Genomic DNA, 23599 nt, shown 5'->3' with positions numbered 1-23599 from the left:
ATACTTCCAACTATCATATAGAGAATGATAAAGTTTTAAGTCTGTGGACAAGAGTGTTACTAAAATTAAATTGATAAAACTAAAAACTAAACATTTGTGAATGTTACAAACTGTTCCATGTTTCATTAACCAAAGTTTGTTTTGTTTGTTTGAAGTAAAGCACAAAACTACACAATAAGCTATCTGTGCGATGCTCACCATTGGTATCGAAAGCCGGATTTACTGATGTAATTCCATAGCCATGCCGTTGTGCCACCGGAGGGCGTTATTAACGAGATAAAATTACGCAACTTGCAGCTGTGGTGTTTTCTTTTAATTAGTTTTCTTCTGTTTGGTTAAAACAAACTTGTTGAACGTTTAAGCTTTTGTGATACCGGTCTATTCCCCCCTTTAAATAAGTAAAGAACTTAAATCATTCAACAATCCAATCCTTTGTGAAAAGTTATATTTACAGAAAATTTTAACTTTATCGCTTGAATTTGTGTTAATTCCTTCTTACGAAATACATAATTCACGAGTAACCTGAAGAGAATAGCAATGCGTCGAGGCCCGGCATGACAAGTTGGTTAAGGCGCTCGACTTGTAATCTGAGGGTTGCAGGTTCGAATCCCTGTCGCGCCAAACATGCTCACCATTTTATCCGTGTAGACGTTATAGTGTGACGGTCAATCCCATTATTCGTTGGTAAAATAGTAGCCTAAGAGTTGGCGGTGGGTGGTGATGACTAGCTGCCCTCCCTCTAGTCTTACACTGCTAACTTAGGGACGGCTAGCGCAAATAGCCCTCGAGTAGCTTTGCGCGAAATTCAAAAACAAACAAATAAACACTAGCACTAATATCCAGTAAGGTAGTCAAAAGTTTTCACAGTACGTTTCAGAAACATTATGTAGAGTATAAACTAAACAACGGACAGCAAAAAGAGCACGTGTATGCCTTTACTCACAATACAATGTAAGGCTTAACATCAGTATAAACTGGATTTTTATTTTCTACGATGACATCTCAGATGTCAGTGGGAAAGAAGAAATTTTTAACACTTGTACGTCCGGATAAAACAACAACAGGAAAAATAATGTTGTATCTCATGTTCAAGACAGGGCCTTGCATGGCCAAGCGCGTAAGGCGTGCGACTCGTAATCTGAGGGTCGCGAGTTCGCGCCCGCGTCGCGCTAAACATGCTCGCCCTCCCAGCCGTGGGGGTGTATAATGTTACGGTCAATCCTACTATTCGTTGGTAAAAGAGTAGCCCAAGAGTTGGCGGTGGGTGGTGATGACTAGCTGCCTTCCCTCTAGTCTTACACTGCTAAATTAGGGACGGCTAGCACAGATTGCCCTCGAGTAGCTTTGTGCGAAATTCCAAAACAAACAAACAACAAAATGTTCAAGACAGATGTTGTTTTTTTGGGGGGGGCGTTATAATGAGATTGGGAAAAGTGTAGCCCAAGTGTTGGCGGTGTGTGGTGATGACTAGTTGTCTTTTCTCTAGTCTTACACTACTAAATTTCTATGCAGAATGTGATTTGATTATATATGTACAGCTATATAAACGCCTTTTACATACAGTTTCTATACAGAATGTAATTTGATTATATATGTACAGGCCCGGCATAGCTAGGTGGTTAAGGCAATGTACTCATAATTCGAAAGTCGTGGGTTCAAATCCCCCCTCATACCAAACATGCTCCGCCCTTCAACCGTGGGAGCGTTATAATAACACGACCAATTCCACTATTCGTTAGTAAAGGACTAACCCAAGAGTTGGTGGTGATGACAAGCTGTCTTCCCTCTAGTCTGATAAATTACAGACGACTAATGCAAATAGTTTTTGTGTAACTTTGGGCGAAATTTAAACCAATCCGTTAGCTTGTTAATAAGTGTCCAACATTTGAAATATTAACCACGTTTTACTGTGCGATTTTTTTTTTTTTTTCAAATTGGTAATAGTAATAATAATCTGGCAGAAACTAAGAACGTAATAAAATGAAGTGTTGTGTTTTCCACGTTTAACAAATAATAAAAAGGGTACTGAAAGAAACGTCTCTTAAGCAATGAATCATGAAAAAGAGAGAAAAAGATAGCAGTAAAATGATATTTGCCTTTGCTTCTGATTTTAGTTTAATATCTGAGTTTGCAATAAACGAATTAAAAAAAATGTGAAAAACAAATCAAATAAAAAACAGCTGCAGTTAATAAGATTTTTATCACAAATTTAGGCTTATTAGTTTCTAACGTTTCACCAGCTTTCGTTTTCGAAACCGTAACCTTTAAAACTCACTCTTATAAGTTTATTTTTATCAAGGACGTTCTTGTCTGTAGTTAAGACCTGTACTGGTAATCACCATAACTCTTGATATGCTGTTAAACTGTTCCAATTTTAGTCGCCAAGGTTAATCACAGCATAAAAAAAAATTACAGGGAGAACATTGAAGCAACGCAAGTGGTATTGGAACTCATCCATTTTGAAAAGGCTGTCAGCCTTCTATCAGTAAATATTAACATCTTCTTGTTCCAAGTTCAAAACAAAGTAATGATCTTATTTCTTGTTCTCTAACTTTGGAAATTTTAACTACACGTAATACAATAAACTCAACAAGTTCTTTAAATAGTCAAATCTGCTTCATGTTTTTCACACATACAATGAAGTGAAAATTAGTTTCAAGATTTGGAAAGGTAGAAAGTATTATTAGCTTTGTAATATATATAATAACAAGACTGATAAAGGATGTTCCATATGGTTTTAGTTTATACAATGATAACCGAAGCCGTACATATAAAACAGGAATGTTTTTATGTTGTGGTTTTTAATTATTCTTATCCCATCTCTTTCAGTTTCAATAATGCTGAGATGTTCTCAGCTGCAGTACGTGCTTACCCCAAATAACAGGAGGAATGACAAAATTATGTTACTCAGTTAAACTGAATTTCTGATTCTAGCTGACGCAAAGAAAGGGGCCAAACACACTGTATAAAGACGAGTAGAATTTGATTTAAAATCTGAATGAGACAAGAAATTTGACAAAATAACCTCATCTCTTCCAGAGTGCATACAGAACCCAGTTAATGGTCATTCCATAAATCACAACAGCATATCTTAGTACAGCACTATACGATGTTAAACCACATATTCATCCATTGACATATTCTGTAACTGACCTGTGACAACGAGGAACCAGAGGAATTACAAGTTAACGGCATAGGTAATCAGTTCCGATTTTTATTATGAAATATTTGGCAATACCTGAACAATTTTTGGTGAATTTGAAAATTTTGAACTTTTAAAACTAAAGGAAAGGAAATACTTGGTTTATTTCACATAAACTAACGTTACTATTTTATTGCATGTACAGATCCTGTAGAAATGGTTTAATTAATAATATGTTTGGAGTCTCATGTTGTCCTCGTTTAATCACTATGAACTCCATTTTAACCATTGTCTATTATTATGCACTCATTAAATCTCATTTTTTAATATACATATTTTTCATTATTTTTTATTGAATAAAGCAAGATATCAACTTAATTACTTGTTTGTAGCTCTAACCATATCTTTCATTTAATATCACTTCAGCAACTGAATACATCCCAATACAGTATTAAAAAAAAAACCATCTTTGTGGTCCTTGAAAATATATTAGAAAGGATAACCTGTCTGATAAATTGATGGTTGTCACTGGTGAAATATGAAAAATTATTTCCATTTAGCAGCTATTAATAAAGATGTTTTAATATATATTGTCGTAAAGAGGTCTGATGGCACAAAACAAATAAACAAAAGCGGTTTATCTTGTCTTGCCTTCCCTTGCCACATATAACTTATATATAATCAAAACTATATTCGTATTAAAACAGTTCTAATTTTCCGTCATGAACGGCCATATTATTGTGACATTCTAATGTATACGTGGTTAACAATTAAGCCACCAGAGTATACTGAATAATAATATTCACAAGAAGTCCTAACGCGTATGGAAAATTGGAGTAAAAATATGGTTTTACTTATGATAATTCAAGTGTGCGTGACGTCCGTCTCCAAATTCTTTACCATAATCTTGTTAATGTGTTAGAAATCTCACAAAACTCCTTACCATAACCCTGTAAGAGGATAAAAAAAGTCAGTAACACTGGAAGAAGTACCAGCTGACTGGAAGTTGGTGTCTTACATGTAGATGTTGCTGTTGATTTTATGTGAAAGTCGGGTTTAAGATAAACGTATGTGTCTACACTGAAAAATTGGAGAACAAGTAAAGACTTTGAAGAGGAAAGGACAATGCCCGTTTAAATCCGTCATCGGGTTTCCATCAATTGATTTTATTTGCGATTTTGTCATTTTAGACGAAAGGTCACTCTTTGGTACTCTAAGCAAACGTTTTGCTATTTATGTTTGAGATGGATATTGTTCTGAATGGTATATCATGTGTTGTAATGTCTGCTGTATATTTCTGGGCAGTTCAATCAAAGTCAACTATATGTCAGCCATTCGGGTCCTACCAAGTGATTTGGTGTACTTAATGACTATGTAACCATCTTTCTTACTCAATAAGCTACCAGCCGTAGGTAGCCACGATGTTCCTCAGTGCAAGATATCTTTTCAGTCTATCCATATAACAAATTTATTTGCACAGTCAAAGAAACGGTCTTTAATGATGACACTCCTGTCAGAAGAAGCCTACTATAATACCCCTCTTAGAGTCTTTCACGTACGTGCTCTTCATCTTTCTCTTCAAGACTACCTGTTATACGGCTGTTTATTTGGAATTATAAAAATTAATTCCCACATGACATATTGCATGTCCGTGCGAAGTTTTTGTCGTACGGATTCGTACGGAGGAATGAAAGCACACTAAGATAATTTCTCTGTGTACATACAAATGTCTTACTTTCTCTGAATCACTGACCTTTCGCGTTCTGAATGTGAAAACAATCTATTATTATAAAATGTAAAAGATTTGGGGGGATTTGTTTGTTTGTTTTGGAATTTCGCACAAAGCTACTCGAGGGCTATCTGTGTTAGCCGTCCCTAATTTAGCAGTGTAAGACTAGAGAGAAGGCAATTAGTCATCACCACCCACCGCCAACTCTTGGGCTGCTCTTTTACCAACGAATAGTGGGATTGACCGTCACATTATAACGCCCCCACGGCTGGGAGGGCGAGCATATTTGGCGCGACGGGGATGCGAACCCGCGATCCTCAGATTACGAGTCAATTTTTTTTGGGAGGGGGAAGGGGGTATATAAATATTTGTAAATCCACCCTACAATCGATTATTTAGAATTTTACCTTTTTGTACTTCTTCACTGTGGTAGAATAAGAATACTGTAACGTAGATCTTTTGTTTGTTTGTTGTTAGTGCATAGCTACGCAATGGATTATCTGTACTTTGCCCACCGCGGGTATCGAAACCCGATTTTTATTATTATAAAACTTCAGACTTGCTATCAACGTATCGGCTGATAACACCGACTTTCCATTCTAAAAACAGTGAATTTTCTCCTTATTTTAGAAGTATAGAGTGAAAACACCAACTTTACAAGTGTATAAACAATGAATTTTGTTTTACTTTAAATATAGATTAGGACAAATGTGCCATTTTTAAAATTATTTGTGATACTTTGTTTGATGACGTCTTAGTTAATTTTGATGTCTACAAAATGCTTGTTTACTTCGCAAAACTAATTCGTGATGAAAGGAATTATTTCAGAATTTACTAACTCAACTTCGCCTAAAATTACATTTTAACATTGGTATTTTCAAACAGCCAACTGTTCGTTAGCAGAGACAGTCAAGGTGATATATTCTCGCGTTTGCACTTGTGAACAAAGAGTTTCTTGTAAGAAAAAGTATTTCTTTTTTAAATATTTTTTTTTGTTGAGAGTCAAACAACATCTCTTGTTTAGTAATATATGGCTGACGTCACAAACTGGACCCCTAGTGAGTGATTATTTAAACACTGCACATGTAAAGTGTGATACGATCGTTTTGGAACAGAAGCAGCTGACACGTGGAACTTTGTGCCATCTTATTTGCACTCGCATTATCACATTGTTTGGATTGTTCCTGTATTTTGAGTGTAACCAATCCACAATACCCATGTTTCGATTCATAAAAAGGCACCATAAATTAAATTTATTTATCGAAGCTGTTCGTAACTAACGGAAACCAAGCTAAACATAGCGAAGGCAACATTTCAGTCTACAGAAATTTTATTTAGAATTAAGATAACAAGTTCAGCATAACTTAAAGAATTAGTATGGTATAAGATTGAAGTTTCCTGTGTTAGGTAACGTAATACATAAGACTGAAATATTTATAACGTGAAACGAACGTAGACTGAAGTAAAACTTGTCATTCGAAAACTTTAAACATTCCAAATATTAAACTTAACCCCCTTTGCAAAATAAGACATTAGATGTCGCTTCATGGAATCTCTGATAATTTTAATCTGATTCTGTGTTCTATCTCTTCTGCTCTGGAATCCAATTTATTTTTGTTAAAAGACTTACCTGGGTTTCATTACTTCCACTCTTGAAGTTGTTTCATTATTCACTCAGGAAAGAGCTACCGATTCGTGAAATAACATGAAATTTCATTATTTGGTTAACAGTTCATCCAAGAACGGAGAGAATCAACTGAACCTGACGAAACCCACAACACTGCAAGAATTATGGGAGGACCGGAAGTTCTTAAATACGTTTTTTCGTTACTTTGTCCTGTCGGAACGAGCGATTTTAGTGCAAGTTTGTCGTGTATGGAAAGAGTGTCTTTACCAGCCCAAGTACTGGCGTAATGCACTGCCCGTGTTATCTTGTCGAGAACTCCGTCGCTGCTCCGATGGATCCAGGCGGAGGATTTATCGTAGCTGGGAAAAGCGAGGAGTTGATTCACTTGGATTATTCGAACTCTCTGATCATGATATTGGAGACCTGATTTACAACTGGCCGTTGGGAAAATTGCGACATTTGGTAGTTCGTTGGTCAAACATTTCGAATGAAGGGATAAAAACACTGCTTACCAGTTTCAAGTCACTAAGGCAGTTGGAATTAGTTGGATGTAATGACGTCACAGACGATGGCTTGTGGTCCAGTCTTTGTCCAAGAATTGTATCTGTGACCGTAGCGGACTGTATCCATGTGGCCGATCATAGCGTGGCAGCAGTCTTACATCTTCTTCCTTCTTTGTACGAGTTCAACCTGCAGGCATACCACGTGACTGACAGCGGCCTGGCCTTCTTCAGCCACCAGCGACCAGCTGCACTGACTGTCTTGAGGCTTCATTCCTGCTGGAAACTAACTGACCAAGGAGTAGAAAACCTTGTTCACTCAATACCCACACTGGCTGATCTATCCCTGTCAGGATGTTGTAGAATAACAGACAATGCAATAGAGTTAGTAGCCACCAACCTACGGAACCTACGTTCCCTCGATCTCTCGTGGTGTCCTAAAGTCACCGACATAGCTTTACAGTACTTGGTACAGGGTCTAACGTTCCTGGAGGAACTCATACTGGACAGGTAGAAAAACCTTTATGTTAATAAAACAAAAGTTCAAAGGGCAACCCGTTATATTACTAGGGGTAAGTGTCACAATGGACTTTAAACACTGCAAATTAGATAAAAACGTGAAATAAAGCACGTCTTAATTAATTAACTCGAGCTTACGATGCTGAAAAACTTTATAGGACATAGAATAGAAGGAGAGAGAGCTGTAGAGAAAGATAGACATGACACAAAGTTAGAGAAAACTTTGCACATAAGAAAGGTAAGAACGTTAAATTATGTTATTTAGAACTGTTGATCGTAACTTTCTCTGAAATGTTGGTGTTTGTAACTACACGTCCACCATAATTATAAACAAATAAATTGTATTGTTGTTTCAACCGTGCTGTTGATTGTTACGTATTATAATTTATTTCGAACTAGTCTCTGATTTATTATATTACTTATGTTATGAATTACGATTCTTTGTTTTGGAATTTCGCGCAAAGCTACACGAGGGATATTTGCGCTAGCCGCCCCAAATTTAACAGTGTAAGACTAGAGGGAAGGCAGCTAGTCATCACCACCCACCGCCAACTTTTGAACTACTCTTTTACCAACGAATAGTGGGATTGATTGTAAACATTATAACGCACCCACGGCTGAAAGGGCGAGCATGTTTGGTGCGACGGGAATTCGAACCCGCGACCTTCAGATTACGAGTCGAACGCCTTAACCCACCTGGCCATGCCGGGCTTATGTATTGCGATTACAAATACCCAGAAATTTGAATTTATAAGTTAATTAAATGTCAATATGTATCAGATTTATGACTTTTGCCAACAAGATTCATACACATACTTTTATTTCTTAATAGAAATATATTTTAATATACAAATAATAATACTATTGATAATGTTTATTACAAACAAGTTTTAAATACAAACATTTTACAGTCTCACGAACAATATTCAGTCTTCTATCTGGTCTGGAACTGAATATTTTAAAGACGGTCCAGGCACATGAAAAGCAAATTAATGTTATGCTGATACATCGATATACTTCACTTGATGAGAATCTTAGACAACTCTATTTTTCATTCGTGAGTTTTAACCAAAGACACTATCTAATGTGCTTATAGAAATACAAATTAATTCACTGAAGTTTATAATGTTCAAAATCTATAAACGTTTCTGGTCAAATGTTTGTAGTTTCTCTGACTGTTATGCGTTAATCACAATATAGCTTCCGAGGCTTATAGTATGCTGAATGTAGTGACTAAACAATATTCTATTACTATCTCTTGGCACGCCGATTTATAAACTTTGAGGACATGTTTTAGAAAATTCAATTGATAACACTAGCATTCATTAGTGTTTTAAATGTATCATACAGTGTTGATTCTTAAGCGCGAGAATCTTTTACAAATTTAGGGAACAGGCAGGACTTGTGCAATGCACATTTAACAATATATGTTACACTCATTAAAATAAAACAAACTTAGATTGTAAAATAAATGTATAACAGTAAATCCGTTATATCATTCAAGGTTATTCTGTAATGTTGCTTCAAGGTTATACTGTGTTGTCGTTTCAAAGTTATACTGTGTTGTTGTTGTTTCAAGGTTATACTATGCTATTGTTTCAAAGTTATACTGTGTTGTTGTTTCAAGGTTATACTATGCTATTGTTTCAAGGTTATACTGTGTTGTTGTTGTTTCTAGGTTATACTGTGTTGTTGTTTCAAGGTTATATTGTATTGCTAATATTCACAGTAACTTTTTATCTTCCATGCTCTAACATACACTCTTCTAAATAGCGTAACTTGTTAGATACACATGTTACTCCATGTTACTTTACATCACTTTTTATCTTAGACTCTTTTAAATAATGTGACTTGTTATATACACATGTTACTCCATGTTGCTTTACATCATGTTACATCTTAGACTCTTCTAAATACCATGGCTTAACCAAGGACTGGTGGTTAATGTTGCTAACCAGCTATTCTCTTTTTAGTCTATCTCTTCAGAATTATGGATGGCTGTGCCCAGACAACCGTTTATGTTTAATTGTGCACGTAAATTCTAAGACAAACAAATCACCCTTTGAAAAGGACTTTCAATGATACTGTTTTAACATTACTATATTCTTCTGAGAAATGTTATTTCTCTTCCATTCTGTTTGTTTAAACAAACGCCTTGAGCATTCGAAGAGCATTATTCTTTTTGGCAGAAGGAAGGGTTTGAAACTACGGTAATTACTCACTTTCCATCTTGGTTGAATGCGCAATAAAAATAAGTTTCTGTGTCGAATCTCGGAAGCCGCTAAGTTTGTATTTTTTTAACATTACACCCGTATCGTTTTAAAACTCTCTGGAATGACAGTAGTTGTTGGAATGTGTCTTTTCCTTTCAGCGCGTGACTCACGTGCTTCACGTGGCAATATTACTCCTGTAACAGATTTGTTTTATCCTAAGAAAGCGTGTGCTTATTTTAGACTATAGAGGGCGATCATCATGAAAACCTGTACTGTGGAAATAAGAAGTTATGTGTTTCTTTGGTTCATCATTTGGCAGAACAGCTTCTATATATAGTACAATACCCAGCTGTCCTTTATCTCGTGTTAATACGCTACACATTTTAGGAAACATTTTCAACGTTTATATTCGTTAAAATTTGAGGGAAATGAGAAATTCGCAAAAACATTCGCTTGTGTTTTTTCAACCTTTAAAGCACGTCTGTGGAACTAGTCCCAAAAGTATCACAACCTACCTTGATATCCATTTAGGGGGACCAATATAAAAAAAAGAAAGTTTTAACGTGCTTATTTTCAATGGTCTCTTACATGTCCATCCCGATTTTCGAGCAAATCTCCTGTGGTCTGAAACTGGAACGTTCCGAAATTTTGAAATATTTCTCACCAATTTCTATATAAATCTCTTATTAAAACTTGGGATCTTTCTCTCTTCCTTCCGTCAGTTCCTTACTCTCACTTTTGAGGTTTCATCACGATCCTCTTTAAAATTATTTTATCATTCTTTATGTTTTGTCAGGACACCAAGAGTTATTTTCTCCAAAATTGTGAAAGGAGTTTCGAAAATTGCTATTTAACAGATAGAAATTAAGGTTACTATATAAAAAGTTTCTATTTTTAAAAATGGTTGTCGTCTTTGTTGTGACTAATGATAATTAACTTATTATCCTTTTGATCAAGAAGGTACAGTGTAACTGGTTTGTTTGAATTTATCGAGAGTTATATGCAATAACCGTCCCCAATGTAGAGTAGGCTACTCTTTTATAAACAAATAGTGGAATTGACCGTAATATTACAACACTTCCTCGTAGAGCTAACTGCAACACGATTGTCTTTGGATACGAACAGCAATATTAACATTTTCGTTTTAATCGAAATCTTGTGCGCACGTGAGCTAAACACCCGCGTCAGGTTTTAGGCTTAGCCCTTTCTAATGTTTGAAATACTGACCACAAGAAAGATAGCAAACAAGCAGCACTCGCCGCCACAAGCAATGTTTCAGGCCCTTTTTTATGAGGTAACGAGACTCAAACTTTCACATCCAGACCTGGCATGGCCAGGAGGTTAAGGCACTCAACACGTGTAACGAGACTCAAACTAACTTCCACATCCAGACCCGGCATGGCCAGGTGGTTAAGGCATTGGACACGTGTAACGAGACTCAAACTAACTTTCACATCCAGACCCGGCATGGCCAGGTGGTTAAGGCACTCGACACGTGTAACGAGACTCAAACTAACTTTCACATCCAGACCCGGCATGGCCAGGTGGTTAAGGCACTCGACACGTAATTCCTGTAACACCAAACATACTCGCATTTTCAGCCGTGGTGGCGTTATAATGTGACGGTCAATCCCACTATTCGTTGATAAAAGAGTAGCCCAAGAGCTGTCAGTGGATGGTGATGACTAGCTGCCTTCACTCTAATCTCACACCGCTAAATTAAGGACGGCTAGCACAGATAGCCCTCGTGTAGCTTTGCGCAAAATTCAAAACAAACAAACAAACTACAACTCCATTTATAGAGCGTGTTCAGCAGCGTCACGTCTTGAGCCATACACATTGACATCAGATATATTCACTTGTTTGAAAACGAGTAATCCTTCAGTCAGTTTACTATGTGTCCAGTGAGGTTTGCCTAACAGTTGAAGCCCCTAGTTCTAGCACATGCAGGGGCACAAGTTTTTTTTCAAAGGAATAGAAGAAGAGGCACGAATATTCTTAAAAGACACCCAAATAGTAATGGTGTTGCAGTCCGAAGAGAGACAGTTCCCCGTTAATGAAAAACTAAGGGGGACATACCCCTCTATAAATTACACATCAAAGAAGTTTAAATGACATCTTAACCATCGATGACTGGTAAAGAGGAAAAGATACCTCTTTGCACAGTAACAAGGTGGGAGAAATCTTTCATGGTCTATTTGAAAGTTACACAGATGGAAGACGAAAGTTCGATTCTAATCTTTCACGTGACATTTTGTCTCAAACTTCGGAAAGCTGAACAGCACTGAACTAATCATTATAACGTGTAGCGGATAGGGAAGAGTTGGACCTTTCGACCTATTTTATGTTCGTTTGGATAATCTCCTCAGAATGAAAGAAAGTGAACGACGTTTAGGTAGGTATTGTATATTTAATGACAACGTTTCTCAGAGATAGACGTTTCTTCTCCTCTTGATATTTTAATGCAAATTTTCAGCCTTCAGAGGATACAGGTTACAAGCTACAGAAATGAGTGTATGGCGAAACGTTGAGTCACAGAGCGTTGAGGGTAGACGAAACATTGATATAAAACGTGTCAATGGCATGACGAAACTATGAGTTACAAAATGCAGAGGGTATGGCGAAATGTTCAGTTTCTCAGAAGATTGGTTTTACAAGAGAAAACACTGTTTATAAGACATTTTTAAAATAACAATAACCGTCGATCCATAAAATATAATTAATATCGTATTTTGTTCGTTATTTTTAACTTCGCGCAAAGCTACGCGAGGGCTATCTGCGCTAGCCATCCCTAATTTAGTAGTGTAAGACTAGAAGGAAAGTAGTTAGTCATCACCACTCACCGCCAACACTTGGACTACTCTTTTACCAACGAATAGTGGGATTCACCGTGACATTATAACACAACCACGGCTGAAAGGGCACACATGTTTGATGTGACGGAGATTTGAACCCGCGACCCTCAGCTTGCGATTCGAACGACCCTAGCCACCGGGCTATGCCGGTCCAATAACAATCAAAGACCACAACAGATGTACGATAATCGAAATCATCGTAATCTAGTCTCACTTTTAACAAACCTTTCTTCATTCTTTAAAACATGATTTGTCACTTGATTCATTGGGTTGAAGTGGCGTCTGTTCTCAGAACACTCAGGTTTATTTCTAGTTGCCGTGATTCACCCCCACCTACAGTACGAGTAACCTGAATGATTTAAACAGACATTGCTTCTCTTTGCCAGAAAATAATGAAACAAACGCAGAACGCTTTGACGAGAGTTTCACGATTGGATGGATCAGAATTTGAAAATGTTAACGTTTTCTGTAAGTCCAATTAATGTTGATGAGTTGGTTCTCAGGCACGTGGGTACGTTTTTAAATCATATTTTTTCTCCTTTACTGTGAGTGTACTAGTAAGTTTGTTTTGGGATTTCGCGCAAAGCTACTCGAGGGCTATCTGCGCTAGCCGTCCCTAATTTAGCAGTGTAGGACTAGAGGGAAGGCAGCTAGTTATCACCACCCACCTCCACACTTGGTCTGCTATTTTACCAACGAATAGTGGAATTGACCGTGAAATTATAACGTTCCACAACTGCACAGGCGAGCGTGATTGGTGTGACGGGAATTACAAATATTTGTCCTTATTGACCTGTCTCTTTACGATTGTCACCTCCTCGAGTGACCAGGTAAATAACCATCTAATAATTTAGAAAATAAAGAAAAAATAGCCATGCGGTAAATTTTAATTGGTTCCATACCTTAACGTCTCTGTTTACTTTCTATACATGAGAGAAGAGACATTTTTGCTCATGCTAAATGGTCGAATTGAGGGGGAACATGGGGGAATGCTGTATCAAAAAACGTGTTAAATGCTTGATTATAATAATTTGGGCATGGTAGGGTGGTTAGGGTGTAATTCAAGGGTCGCGGGTTCGAATCCCCGTCGCACCAAACATACTCGCCCTTTCAAGCGTGGGGACGTTATAATGTGACGGTGAATCCTACTATTCGTTGGTAAAAGAGTAGCCCAAGAGTTGGCAGTGGGTGGTGTTGACTAGCTGCCTTTCCTCTAGTTTTACACTGCTAAACTAGGGATGGCTAGTGCAGATAGCCCTCGTGTAGCTTTGCGCGAAATTAAAAAACAAACAGTAATGATATGGAGCTGGGAATAGATTTCAGAAGTTCCCTACCCTGTTACCTCTCTACATCTTGGCTTAACCCCCTCTATTTATGTCTCTAATGGTAGTACTACGCGCAATGCGCTGTTATTACGATGCGTTTATATTTAATACAGTCGCCTGCTTTGCATCCAAAGCAATGCAATCGAATTACTCAAACCAACATGAGCAGCACCTGACAGAAATATTTTAACCATGTTTCAGACGTCCTTGCAGTTGACGTTTCGACCTGCTATAAAACACCGGTCTTTATCAGTATTAGTTTAGGTTATTACTAGGTCCTAGTAGCAGAAAAATCGTGTCTAGATTTTAAAAACTCGCAAACAATTAATAGTGCGTTCAACCTGTACAACATTATATATGCGACGAAGTGACCAGTTCAGAAAATCTAAGATTCAGAAATCTCTTAAAGCAATAAAAAAAAACACAATCAGCGTTTGACTTTACACATTTGTGCTCAACCCCCTTTACACATTTTAACGGTTTTCCCTTTCTGTTATTTATTGATGTTAATACTTTCACATTAATGCTGAAATAGTCAGAAGTTCCTATAGTCACTCGTTACCAAAGAGCAGGATTGTTTTCTTACTGTTGTAACGCTTCCACACTTGAATATGTAAAGCAAGTTGCGTGTTCGGCGTCACATCTCTTTTCAGTCCTTGGCTCTTCAGATTTGCCACGTTTAGTGTCACATCAGTATAAGTCCTTGGCTCTTTAGATATACCGTGTTCAGTGTCACATCACAATTCAGTCCTTGGCACTTTAGATCTATCGTGTTCAGTGTCACATCACGTTTCAGTCCTTTGCACTTTAGATCTACTGTGTTCAGTGTTACTTCACGTTTCAGTCCTTGGCTCTTTAGAGCTACCGTGTTCAGTGTCACATCACGTTTTAGTCCTTGGCACTTTAGATCTATCGTGTTCAGTGTCACATCACGTTTCAGTCCTTGGCACTTTAGATCTATCGTGTTCAGTGTCACATCACGATTCAGTCCTTGGCCATTTAGATCTACCGTGTTCAGTTTCAGGTACTCCTGGCACAAATGAAAAACAGATAATTATTATTCATTTCTTTTTCCAAAGGCTCTGAATAACTGACAGTTAGTGAGTTGTTACCAATTTGATACGTAGGAAAACATATACATGATCTAATATTGGAATGTTCTAAGACATTAACGACTCATAGTTATATAAAGGATGTAATGTTGGATTGTTTTAATGCAGTCAGGAAAGATTTGTTTATTGTTAAGTTCAAAGTTACACAGTGGGTCATATTTGCTGTGCCCGCTGCAAGTATCGAAACACGGTTTTCAGCGTTATAAGTTTACAGACATTCCGCTGAGCGACTGACCAGCGGGCGTTAGGATAAAAATATGAAAAATCCCGTGCTAGATTGTGGAGATTTGATTATGACAAACAGCTACCTACAAGGTCAAACTTTGCCATGAGTTTAAAAAGAATTTCAAGATCAGCCTATTTGTAAAACTGTTGACGTCACCTAGTCTAATGACACAACAATTTTCATTATATAAGAGCTGTCTGCTTCAAGATTAGATATCCTACATGAGCTCACAGCTGTTGTTTTTTTTTTTCATTATTGATCTCCAAGGCCTACTCTTACGCCCGTTACGTTCTCTTCCTGGTGTCGTTATTTGTTAAAAATAGAGATTTGAGTAGAATAGGTCTTGGTTGAGAAAATTAAAACAACTACAAGAGAAATTAGATGACATCAAGGGTTTCGACCTTCATCCAGAACACAAGACGTAAGCAGGTGTATTTTGTTTTTACTTCATCCAGAAAACAAGACGTAAGAGGGTGTATTTTGTTTTTACTTCATCCAGAACACAAGACGTAAGCAGGTGTATTTTGTTTTTACTTCATCCAGAATACAAGACGTAAGCAGGTGTATTTTGTTTTTACTTCATCCAGAACACAAGACGTAAACAGGTGTATTTTGTTTTTACTTCATCCAGAACACAAGACGTAAACAGGTGTATTTTGTTTTTAACAATTCAGAAAAGAATCTTAAGCATTTACGATGTGTCCCTCAGTAGGTTCCACACACTATTATCTATAGTAGGTTAAAGAAAAGGTTGGAACTAGTCCATGGTAAAAGAGTAAGGATACACATAGACAGGAGATTCAGAAGTATTATTGTTTTTGAATTTCGCACAAAGCTACTCGAGGGCTATCTGTGCTAGCCGTCCCTAATTTAGCAGTGTAAGACTAGAGGGAAGGCAGCTAGTCATCACCACCCACCGCCAACTCTTGGGCTACTCCTTTACCAACGAATAGTGGGATTGACCGTAACATTATAACGCCCCCACGGCTGAAAGGGCGAGCATGTTTGGCGCGACGGGGATGTGAACCCGCGACCCTCAAATTACGAGTCGCACGCCTTAACACGCTAGGCCATGCCGGGCCTCAGAAGTATTAAAGAAACGTTTATTCACGGTTGAGAGAAATAACAACGCTGTTCTTGTTTTTCCATCCGTGAAATTCAGGACAAATCATAGTTCAATAGTTAGTATACATAAACATGGAATTTAGGCTTCCCCATTCGCATCCAGTTATCGCAAAAAAAAAGTCCTTCTCTACATATTTGGGTAATGGGTGTGATATAAAAAAACCGATCCCAAACTAGAATATGATAGTTTTATAAAATTACAGCTGTGGTACAGGATAATTATGCGCCTAATATTCCTTTAGACACAACGAAACTCTTTGTTCTTTCAAAATTACTTTTGTTTATCAGAGTTTATAGTTTGAATTTACAACTTCGTTCAAGTAGCACTTTTAGCTTTCCCTGTTTTGAGAGTATGAAAGATAAAAATTCGTTAACTGCCAATAAACCTACTTTCTTGAAAGGAAGATAACACTAAAACCTGATTTCCAGAATTAGAAAGTTATCCTTCCAGTCCGGGAATCAAATAAAGGTCAAGTGCAAGATGTGTGTGTCCTTGAGCTCGAATTGTAGTGGACATAGATCGTGAACGTGAGATCGGTTTTGTGTGCAAATGTGGCTTTGTTTGTGTATCATGTTTAGTATTTTAGCTTTGAGGTTTTAGAATTGGAGAAGAAACTGATAACAGGAGATTTTCTTTATAAAGTCAATCTCATTAGTTCAACATGCACCAATAAACATATGTCCTTGTTTAGCTTTGCTTTTGTGGGTATTTTATTGTATTAATAAATATTTATAAACTTGTTAAACTATCGATATCAATTTGTTCTTGATGACCCTGGTTGTAGTTTAGAAAAAGTTATATTTCCTTGTTAGGCATTCTTTGAACCTTCAGTTAGCGAGCCTAACTTACTGTTGTATAGGAAAATCGTTTTACCAGAAATACCACACAAAAAAATTGAGTTTTATATGTTTGTTTTAGAATTTTCTTGCAAAGCTACACAAGGGTTATCTGAGCATAGCTGTCCCTAATTTTGGATTGAGAGGCCAGAGGGAAGGCATCAAGTCAACAAGTCCCGCTGCCAACTCTTCAACAGCTCTCATCTGAATGAATAGTAGTATTTGATCATTGCTGTTGTAGCACATCTATGGTGGTATTAAAAAGCTGTCCCTATCTTTAATGTATATAATCCATATTATCTGCTGTTATTTAGGTGTGTGACTGTTAAAAGGTAAATCAAACTCTCATAAAAGCAACACCTCTCTTTTGAAGCATCTCAGCTGTCATATAAAAGAACCAATAACTCTTTCTTGGAAGCTTCAGCTTCCAGATGAACTGGAATTAGTATTCCTGATGTAGGACAAACACCTTTTCAGCTGGGAACTTCATCTCCAAAGTTATTTTGTTTATTTATTAAATTTTGTGCAAAGCTGTTCCAGGACTATTGCGCTAAGTGTCTCTAATACTGAAATGATAGATTCGGCAGTTTTTTTACCTCACGCACCACCAAATCTTATGCTACTCCTGTCAAACTGACCAATACTTTTATAACACACTTACGGTCTCAGGATGCTTTTCTTTTTTTCTTCGTAACTAGGCTCGAACCAGAGAACCTAAAATCCATAGTTCAGCACCAGAAAAAGATAGGAGTAACAGTCCTCCTATTGGGAACTTCAGCTTACAGAAGAGATAGGACTAACAACTTAGCTTTAAACTCACAGTCTCAGAAAATTATATCAACAGCTTACTATTTAATTGAGCAACGAACCAATTGGACTCTATACCACGGGACCATACATGCAAAATAAACATACGAAGTTATTTATCTATACCACAGTACATCTGTGGACCAGTCATACCTCCCCTCGTGGCACAGCAATTTATCTGCAGACTCACACCACGAGAAACATTTATGTAAGACAAAAATAAAAGAAATAAATATGGATTTATTCTAAAATTTATTTGTTTTTAAATGGGCTATCTGCGTCCACAACTGGTGTCGAAACCCAATTTCTTTTAGGGTTATAAGACTTTTGATATACCGTATTTTGATATATCGTATTTAAATAGAACCACTCACAAAATGTACTTTTAATGAAAATGAAACTGGTATTATTTAAACATAGACATTAATAACAAAATCAAACAATTACTGATTATTTAAGAAACTGGGCTAAGATTTTCTTTTGAAGTTTCTTCATTGTTTTAGCAAAATTATAGCGTTCAAGATGATATTTGTATCCTGAGAATTAACACGTCACTATTCCTGTCCAAACTGTGCTTTGATACGTTGGTAAATAGTTTTACGTTACCATTGCTCTATTGAAATATATATGAAAAACAGAGAAGCTAATACTTCTAATAATACTTGTTGAGTCTAATACTTGTAATCCAAGTTCTTTATGACAAAATGAAATTTATACTTTTAGAAACTATTGTCTGTAGACAGTGACAAATATAAAATCCTAACTAAGGCCCCTTAGCGGCTCAGCGGTATGTCTGCGGACTAACAACGCTAAAAACCGGGTTTCGATACCCGTGGTGGGCAGAGCACAGATAGCACATTGTGTCGCTTTGTGCTCATTTCCAAGCACACAAACAAAACGGTCATAAAGATTGTCTATCAATACGACAGTATGTCTGTGGATGGGTCATCATCATTTTGTATTCCTTTGACATAAACCAAGATCGGACGTCATCTCTTGGAAATTCCAGGTTGTTCAAAAGGTTACCCAACAATATGATGACGAGACCTATGTGCTGTTTCGTGACCTTAATGTGCTGTTTTGTGAAAAATGTAAAGCTGACGTTTTGGAACAGAGAGAGTGAATTTTTTTTACATTAAAAATGATAAATTTAGTACTCTCAATTTTCTGTACTTAAGTTGTTTTATATCGTGAGATGTTGTCATATCATTGCGTTGAAATAATTTTAAAGACGGTTTCCTAAGATACGTGAAGCTCAATAAACACTCTGGAGGGCCGTTGATTTTTGAATAGGCCTAGCGAATAAATTTTAAAATAAGGCTTTGTTATTTTATTATGTATGAAATGCTAAATAAGTATCATTATACCACCAGGTGCTCTGGTATCACAGACACGGGAATTAGTTATATATCTACCATGGCCAACCTCAACGCCCTCTACCTGAGATGGTGTCCTCGTGTGCATGACGCTGGTCTTCGACAGTTGAGTAGGTTGCGAAACCTTCTGATACTCTCATTGGCAGGTACAAGTGAATCTATTTAATTATTTCTATTAATAACTATTTAACAATGTTATAATAATACTTATTCAGATACATGCTTTCTGTCACATTTAAAATCACACTCACGGAAATAAATAACTAGAGATTCAGCCCGATCGTGAATTATAAAATTCTAACTGTTGTTAGAATTTTGTTTTATTCAATATTTATCAAATTTCAAAAAATATTATTTTGACTTAAATGTAAAAATCACAGACAAATAAATATAGTGAAACCAATGATATCTTTATTTTCTGTCTCTCTTTAATTTTTATTTTCATGAGACAGTATGGTGCAATTTTGAAAGTTCTTTGACTTAGGAAGTAAAGAAATGTGTAATCTTTTATCATTTATTTCTAAGTGCAAAGAAGTGTCTAGAAAATATATTATTTTGGTTGAAGTTATTTAAAGGTGACTAAGACGGCTCTAGTTCTTTTCGGACCCAAAGAAGAAATGTTTTTGTGCCTATTTGACCAGGTGGTTAATGCACTCGATTCGCAATCTGAGAGTCTCAGGTTAAAATCCACGTTGTCACAAACATGTTCACTTTTTCAGCCCTCAAGGCATTGTAATATGTCGGTTAATCCTACTATTTGTTGGTAAAAGAGTACCCCAAGAGCTGGCGCTGGGTGGTGATAACCTGTCTTCTCTCTAGTCTTACACTGTTAAATTAGGGGCAGATAGCCCTCGTGTAGCGTTGCGCAAAATTATAAACAAGTGCCGCACTTAAAAACAAAATTAGATGCATTATTTTACACTAACCCAAATATGTGTGAACACAACACATTTGTTGCAAAAACAATTATACTCAGTAAAAGCGCTGCTCCATTATCGTGCGTTATGTACGTGTGCTGCACTTAACAACCAATTAGAGCACCGCACTGTGCTTACCGAAGTCTTACAGTCCCAAATTTTAAACTTCCATCCGTTACTGAGTAGTGCATTGGATGAATTCCCTTGAAAACTTTTTTTTTCAAATGATTAAAACACTAAACTAAACATGAGTCAAAATTTCAATTTTAAAACAAATATTTGTGAATTGGGGCTCTCTTTAAACTATTCGTAGCTTTAAATTATTTTTGATTCTCCTTATGTCTAGCGCTGTCTTTGACCAAGAGTAATTAATAAAAAATAGTTCAACTCATTAATTCGAAAAAAAAATAAACACTGAGAAAAAACGAACTGGTTTTTATTTTAACTTTTGGTTATTGTTTATCCATCTTTAATATCAAGCCTTATTTTTATCATTAATGCTAAGCCTTTTCTTTACATATATCTATTACAGGATGCCAGTCACTAACAGAAGAAGGATTCGCTTCACTCGTTCAACTATGTCATCTAGAAGAGTTAGAACTGACAAACTGTCCGGGAACGTCGCCAGAATTGTTGGATTACTTACACAATCAACTTCCTAAATGTTTGATAGTAAATTGATATTATTGGAAACGTTGCGCCCTCTAGGAAAATTTAGTATTATACTAACATTTAGAAATACATTCTGGTCGCTTTTATCTTGCATTGCGTTGAAGTTTAACACAAGCAGTAGTGATTCGCATAAAATTTATTTAAATATCATTGATTTTTCCTTTTCTGATTAAAGTAAAACGACGAAACAGGCGATTACGCCTCAGTAATTAGTTTAATAACGTATATATATATAAAATAAAATTGAGAGTAACATCATAATGCCACCACGGCTGAATGAACGAGCATGTTTGGTGTGACGGGCATTCGAACCCGCGACCCTCGGAGTACGAGTTAAGTGCTTTAACCACCTAGCCATGCCACTGCTCTAAGATATTGGACAAACTGCTGGCACTGTTCCTGACCCTTAGGTATATACACATCGAAATTCGAATATTTTGGGAATGTAGATCTTGCTTCTTCAGGGGTGAATTATTAAAAACAAACAAACATAAATCGCTTTTAGGAAGCGATTATAAACCTTTTAAAGAAGCTTCTAAAATTTAGGTTCTTGGGCATACTTACAAAAGGTCCTGAAGTCTGACAAACTTAAACCTAGATATTCTTACCTAAGGTTCAGGAACAGTGACAGCAGTTTGTCCAACATGTTAGAGCATTGACATGGCTTGGCGGTTAAGGCACTCAACTCGTAATTCGAGGGTCGCGGGTTCGAATGCCCGTCACACCAAACATGCTCGTTCTTTCAGCTGTGGTGACGTTACGATGTTACGGTCAATCCCATTATTCGTTGTTAAAAGAGTAGCCCAAGAGTTGGCGGTGGGTGGTGATGACTAGCTGCCTTCCCTATAGTCTTACGCTGCTAAATTAGGTACGGCCAGCGCAGATAGTTCTCGTGTAGCTTTGCGCAAAATTCAAAAAAACAAACCAAGTTAGAGATAGGAGACTGTGTAACAGGACGTTGTTTATCAGAGCTAGGACTAAGACCAAGTATTATATCAGTCTGTCTTCTGGCTCTGCAAGAACATTAATACTTTAAGACTTAACTTTTATAAAATAAATTGAGTTCGTTGCACTATCTGAAAAAAAAAAAGATTTTAATTCAATTTGACTCGAACTGTGTCTTTGTTTTCATTTCACATGTCGTTAATTTTATAAACTTGTTACCTGGAAGAAGATGCATTTGAAAGTTTATTATATGAGCAAAGAGATTTTTATTTAATCTGTTGCTTATATGTTTAGAGCTAATATCCGAAAGAAGTCACAACTAAAATTCAGCAATCAAATCTGAGTTTGATGTTTTTGCCAATGGGGTATTCATTACCTTAACATTTAGATGATCAAGGAGTGAGATAATTTATCAACGATTTTTGGCATTTAGTGAAACATATGTGTAGTTTTGTTTGCTAAATGTATTAAGAAATGCAGGGCTGTTTCATTTTTTGAATGATTGCTACTCCCATAGTTGTTTTTGATCGATGCATTAAATCATTCTAATATGTGTAAGTTCTCTACTCTTCCCAAATGGACTCTGCACACTCTCCTGCGATTTCTTTTATTTTCTAATTAACTCGCGAGTATAATAAGGAATCCAAATACAAGCACTTATTTCACTCGTTTTTGTTTTTTTAGTTTATTTTTATAGTAAAATAAAAGGGAATAATCAATAGTCACGATATTTGGCATTTTATTAGGCAGGATTAGAGTAAATTAATCTATGAGATCTTTATTTTCTTGTTACCATTTATATTTCTGTGTGTCAGCAATACCAAACGTGGGATGCGCGTGTACCTGATTTGATTTTATTACTCATTAAGATCTCTAATGGAATACCCTCAAATTGAAATAAATTTAGGCAAGGTTAGAGTAAATTAAATTATAAGACCTTGAGCATAGTCAAATAGATCAATCAAGATGGTTTCACAGTCCACTATCGTAATTAGATATTAAATCTATCAAGAGATGATGGAGCCATGATTTAAAGTTTGTATTTAAAAAAAACAACTCAGACGTTTTATGAGCCATTATGCCATGAATAGAAATATTATGAAATTTTCTATCCTTGATGCCTTCGTTGGTGGTAATCTTATTTTCGTAGAGGATATATTAAATTAAAGTGCTACTCATTTGCTTGGAGAAAGGAGGTAAATTACACATTCATGGTGGATATCACCATTAAACTATTAAGAACCATTCAATCAATATTTAACTTTTAAAGTATCAACGTCATATCTGGTGTAAAATGTAGTGTCCCAGTATAACCATCGATACAAATTTTGAGGTCCGATATAAATTGTAAGGTACCAGTACAACTACCGGAACAAATTGAAAGGTTCCAGTATAACTCGTTAAAAAGTATAAGGTCTCAAGGTAAAACTGCAAATTATGAGATCGAGCACTCTGGTTCCAGTGTCATAATTTTTTCTTTAAAGATTTTCGGAAAACTTAAGAATGATTCTAAACACATAAGATTAGTTATTGATAACCCTTTGTTTATGTTAAATTACTTTTGCTGACACTAAACACTATTTCTCTGTATATAGCTATAACGCTCATAAATTATTATGATTGGATGTAACAATGTCTAAGGTACGTAATAAATACGGATATTTTAACTTGA

At 36.4% G+C, this 23599-nt stretch overlaps 1 protein-coding gene across 1 annotated transcript; it reads left to right on the top strand.

Annotated features, from left to right (window-relative positions):
• Nucleotides 1-5968: 5968 nt before the first annotated feature.
• Nucleotides 5969-23599, top strand: LOC143244473 (F-box/LRR-repeat protein 16-like). Its single transcript, XM_076489199.1, has 3 exons — nucleotides 5969-7508; nucleotides 19391-19539; nucleotides 20843-23599. The coding sequence occupies exons 1-3, from the start codon at nucleotides 6577-6579 to the stop codon at nucleotides 20989-20991; spliced, it is 1230 nt and encodes a 409-aa protein (XP_076345314.1). The 5' UTR covers nucleotides 5969-6576; the 3' UTR covers nucleotides 20992-23599.

The sequence above is a fragment of the Tachypleus tridentatus genome, chromosome 2, assembly GCF_004210375.1.
Source record: "Tachypleus tridentatus isolate NWPU-2018 chromosome 2, ASM421037v1, whole genome shotgun sequence".
In the NCBI taxonomy this organism is placed as follows: Eukaryota; Metazoa; Arthropoda; class Merostomata; order Xiphosura; family Limulidae; genus Tachypleus; species Tachypleus tridentatus.
The sequence above is the reverse complement of the archived record's forward strand: the minus strand, read 5'-3'. Positions and strand labels throughout refer to the sequence as shown.

Excerpts from the sequence above, each read along its gene's own strand:
- LOC143244473 (XM_076489199.1), top strand. The coding sequence starts at position 6,577 with ATGAAATTTCATTATTTGGTTAACAGTTCATCCAAGAACGGAGAGAAT. Across the intron at positions 7,509-19,390 it reads GAGGAACTCATACTGGACAG|GTGCTCTGGTATCACAGACA; the intron begins GTAGAAAAACCT and ends TTATACCACCAG. Across the intron at positions 19,540-20,842 it reads TCTGATACTCTCATTGGCAG|GATGCCAGTCACTAACAGAA; the intron begins GTACAAGTGAAT and ends TATCTATTACAG.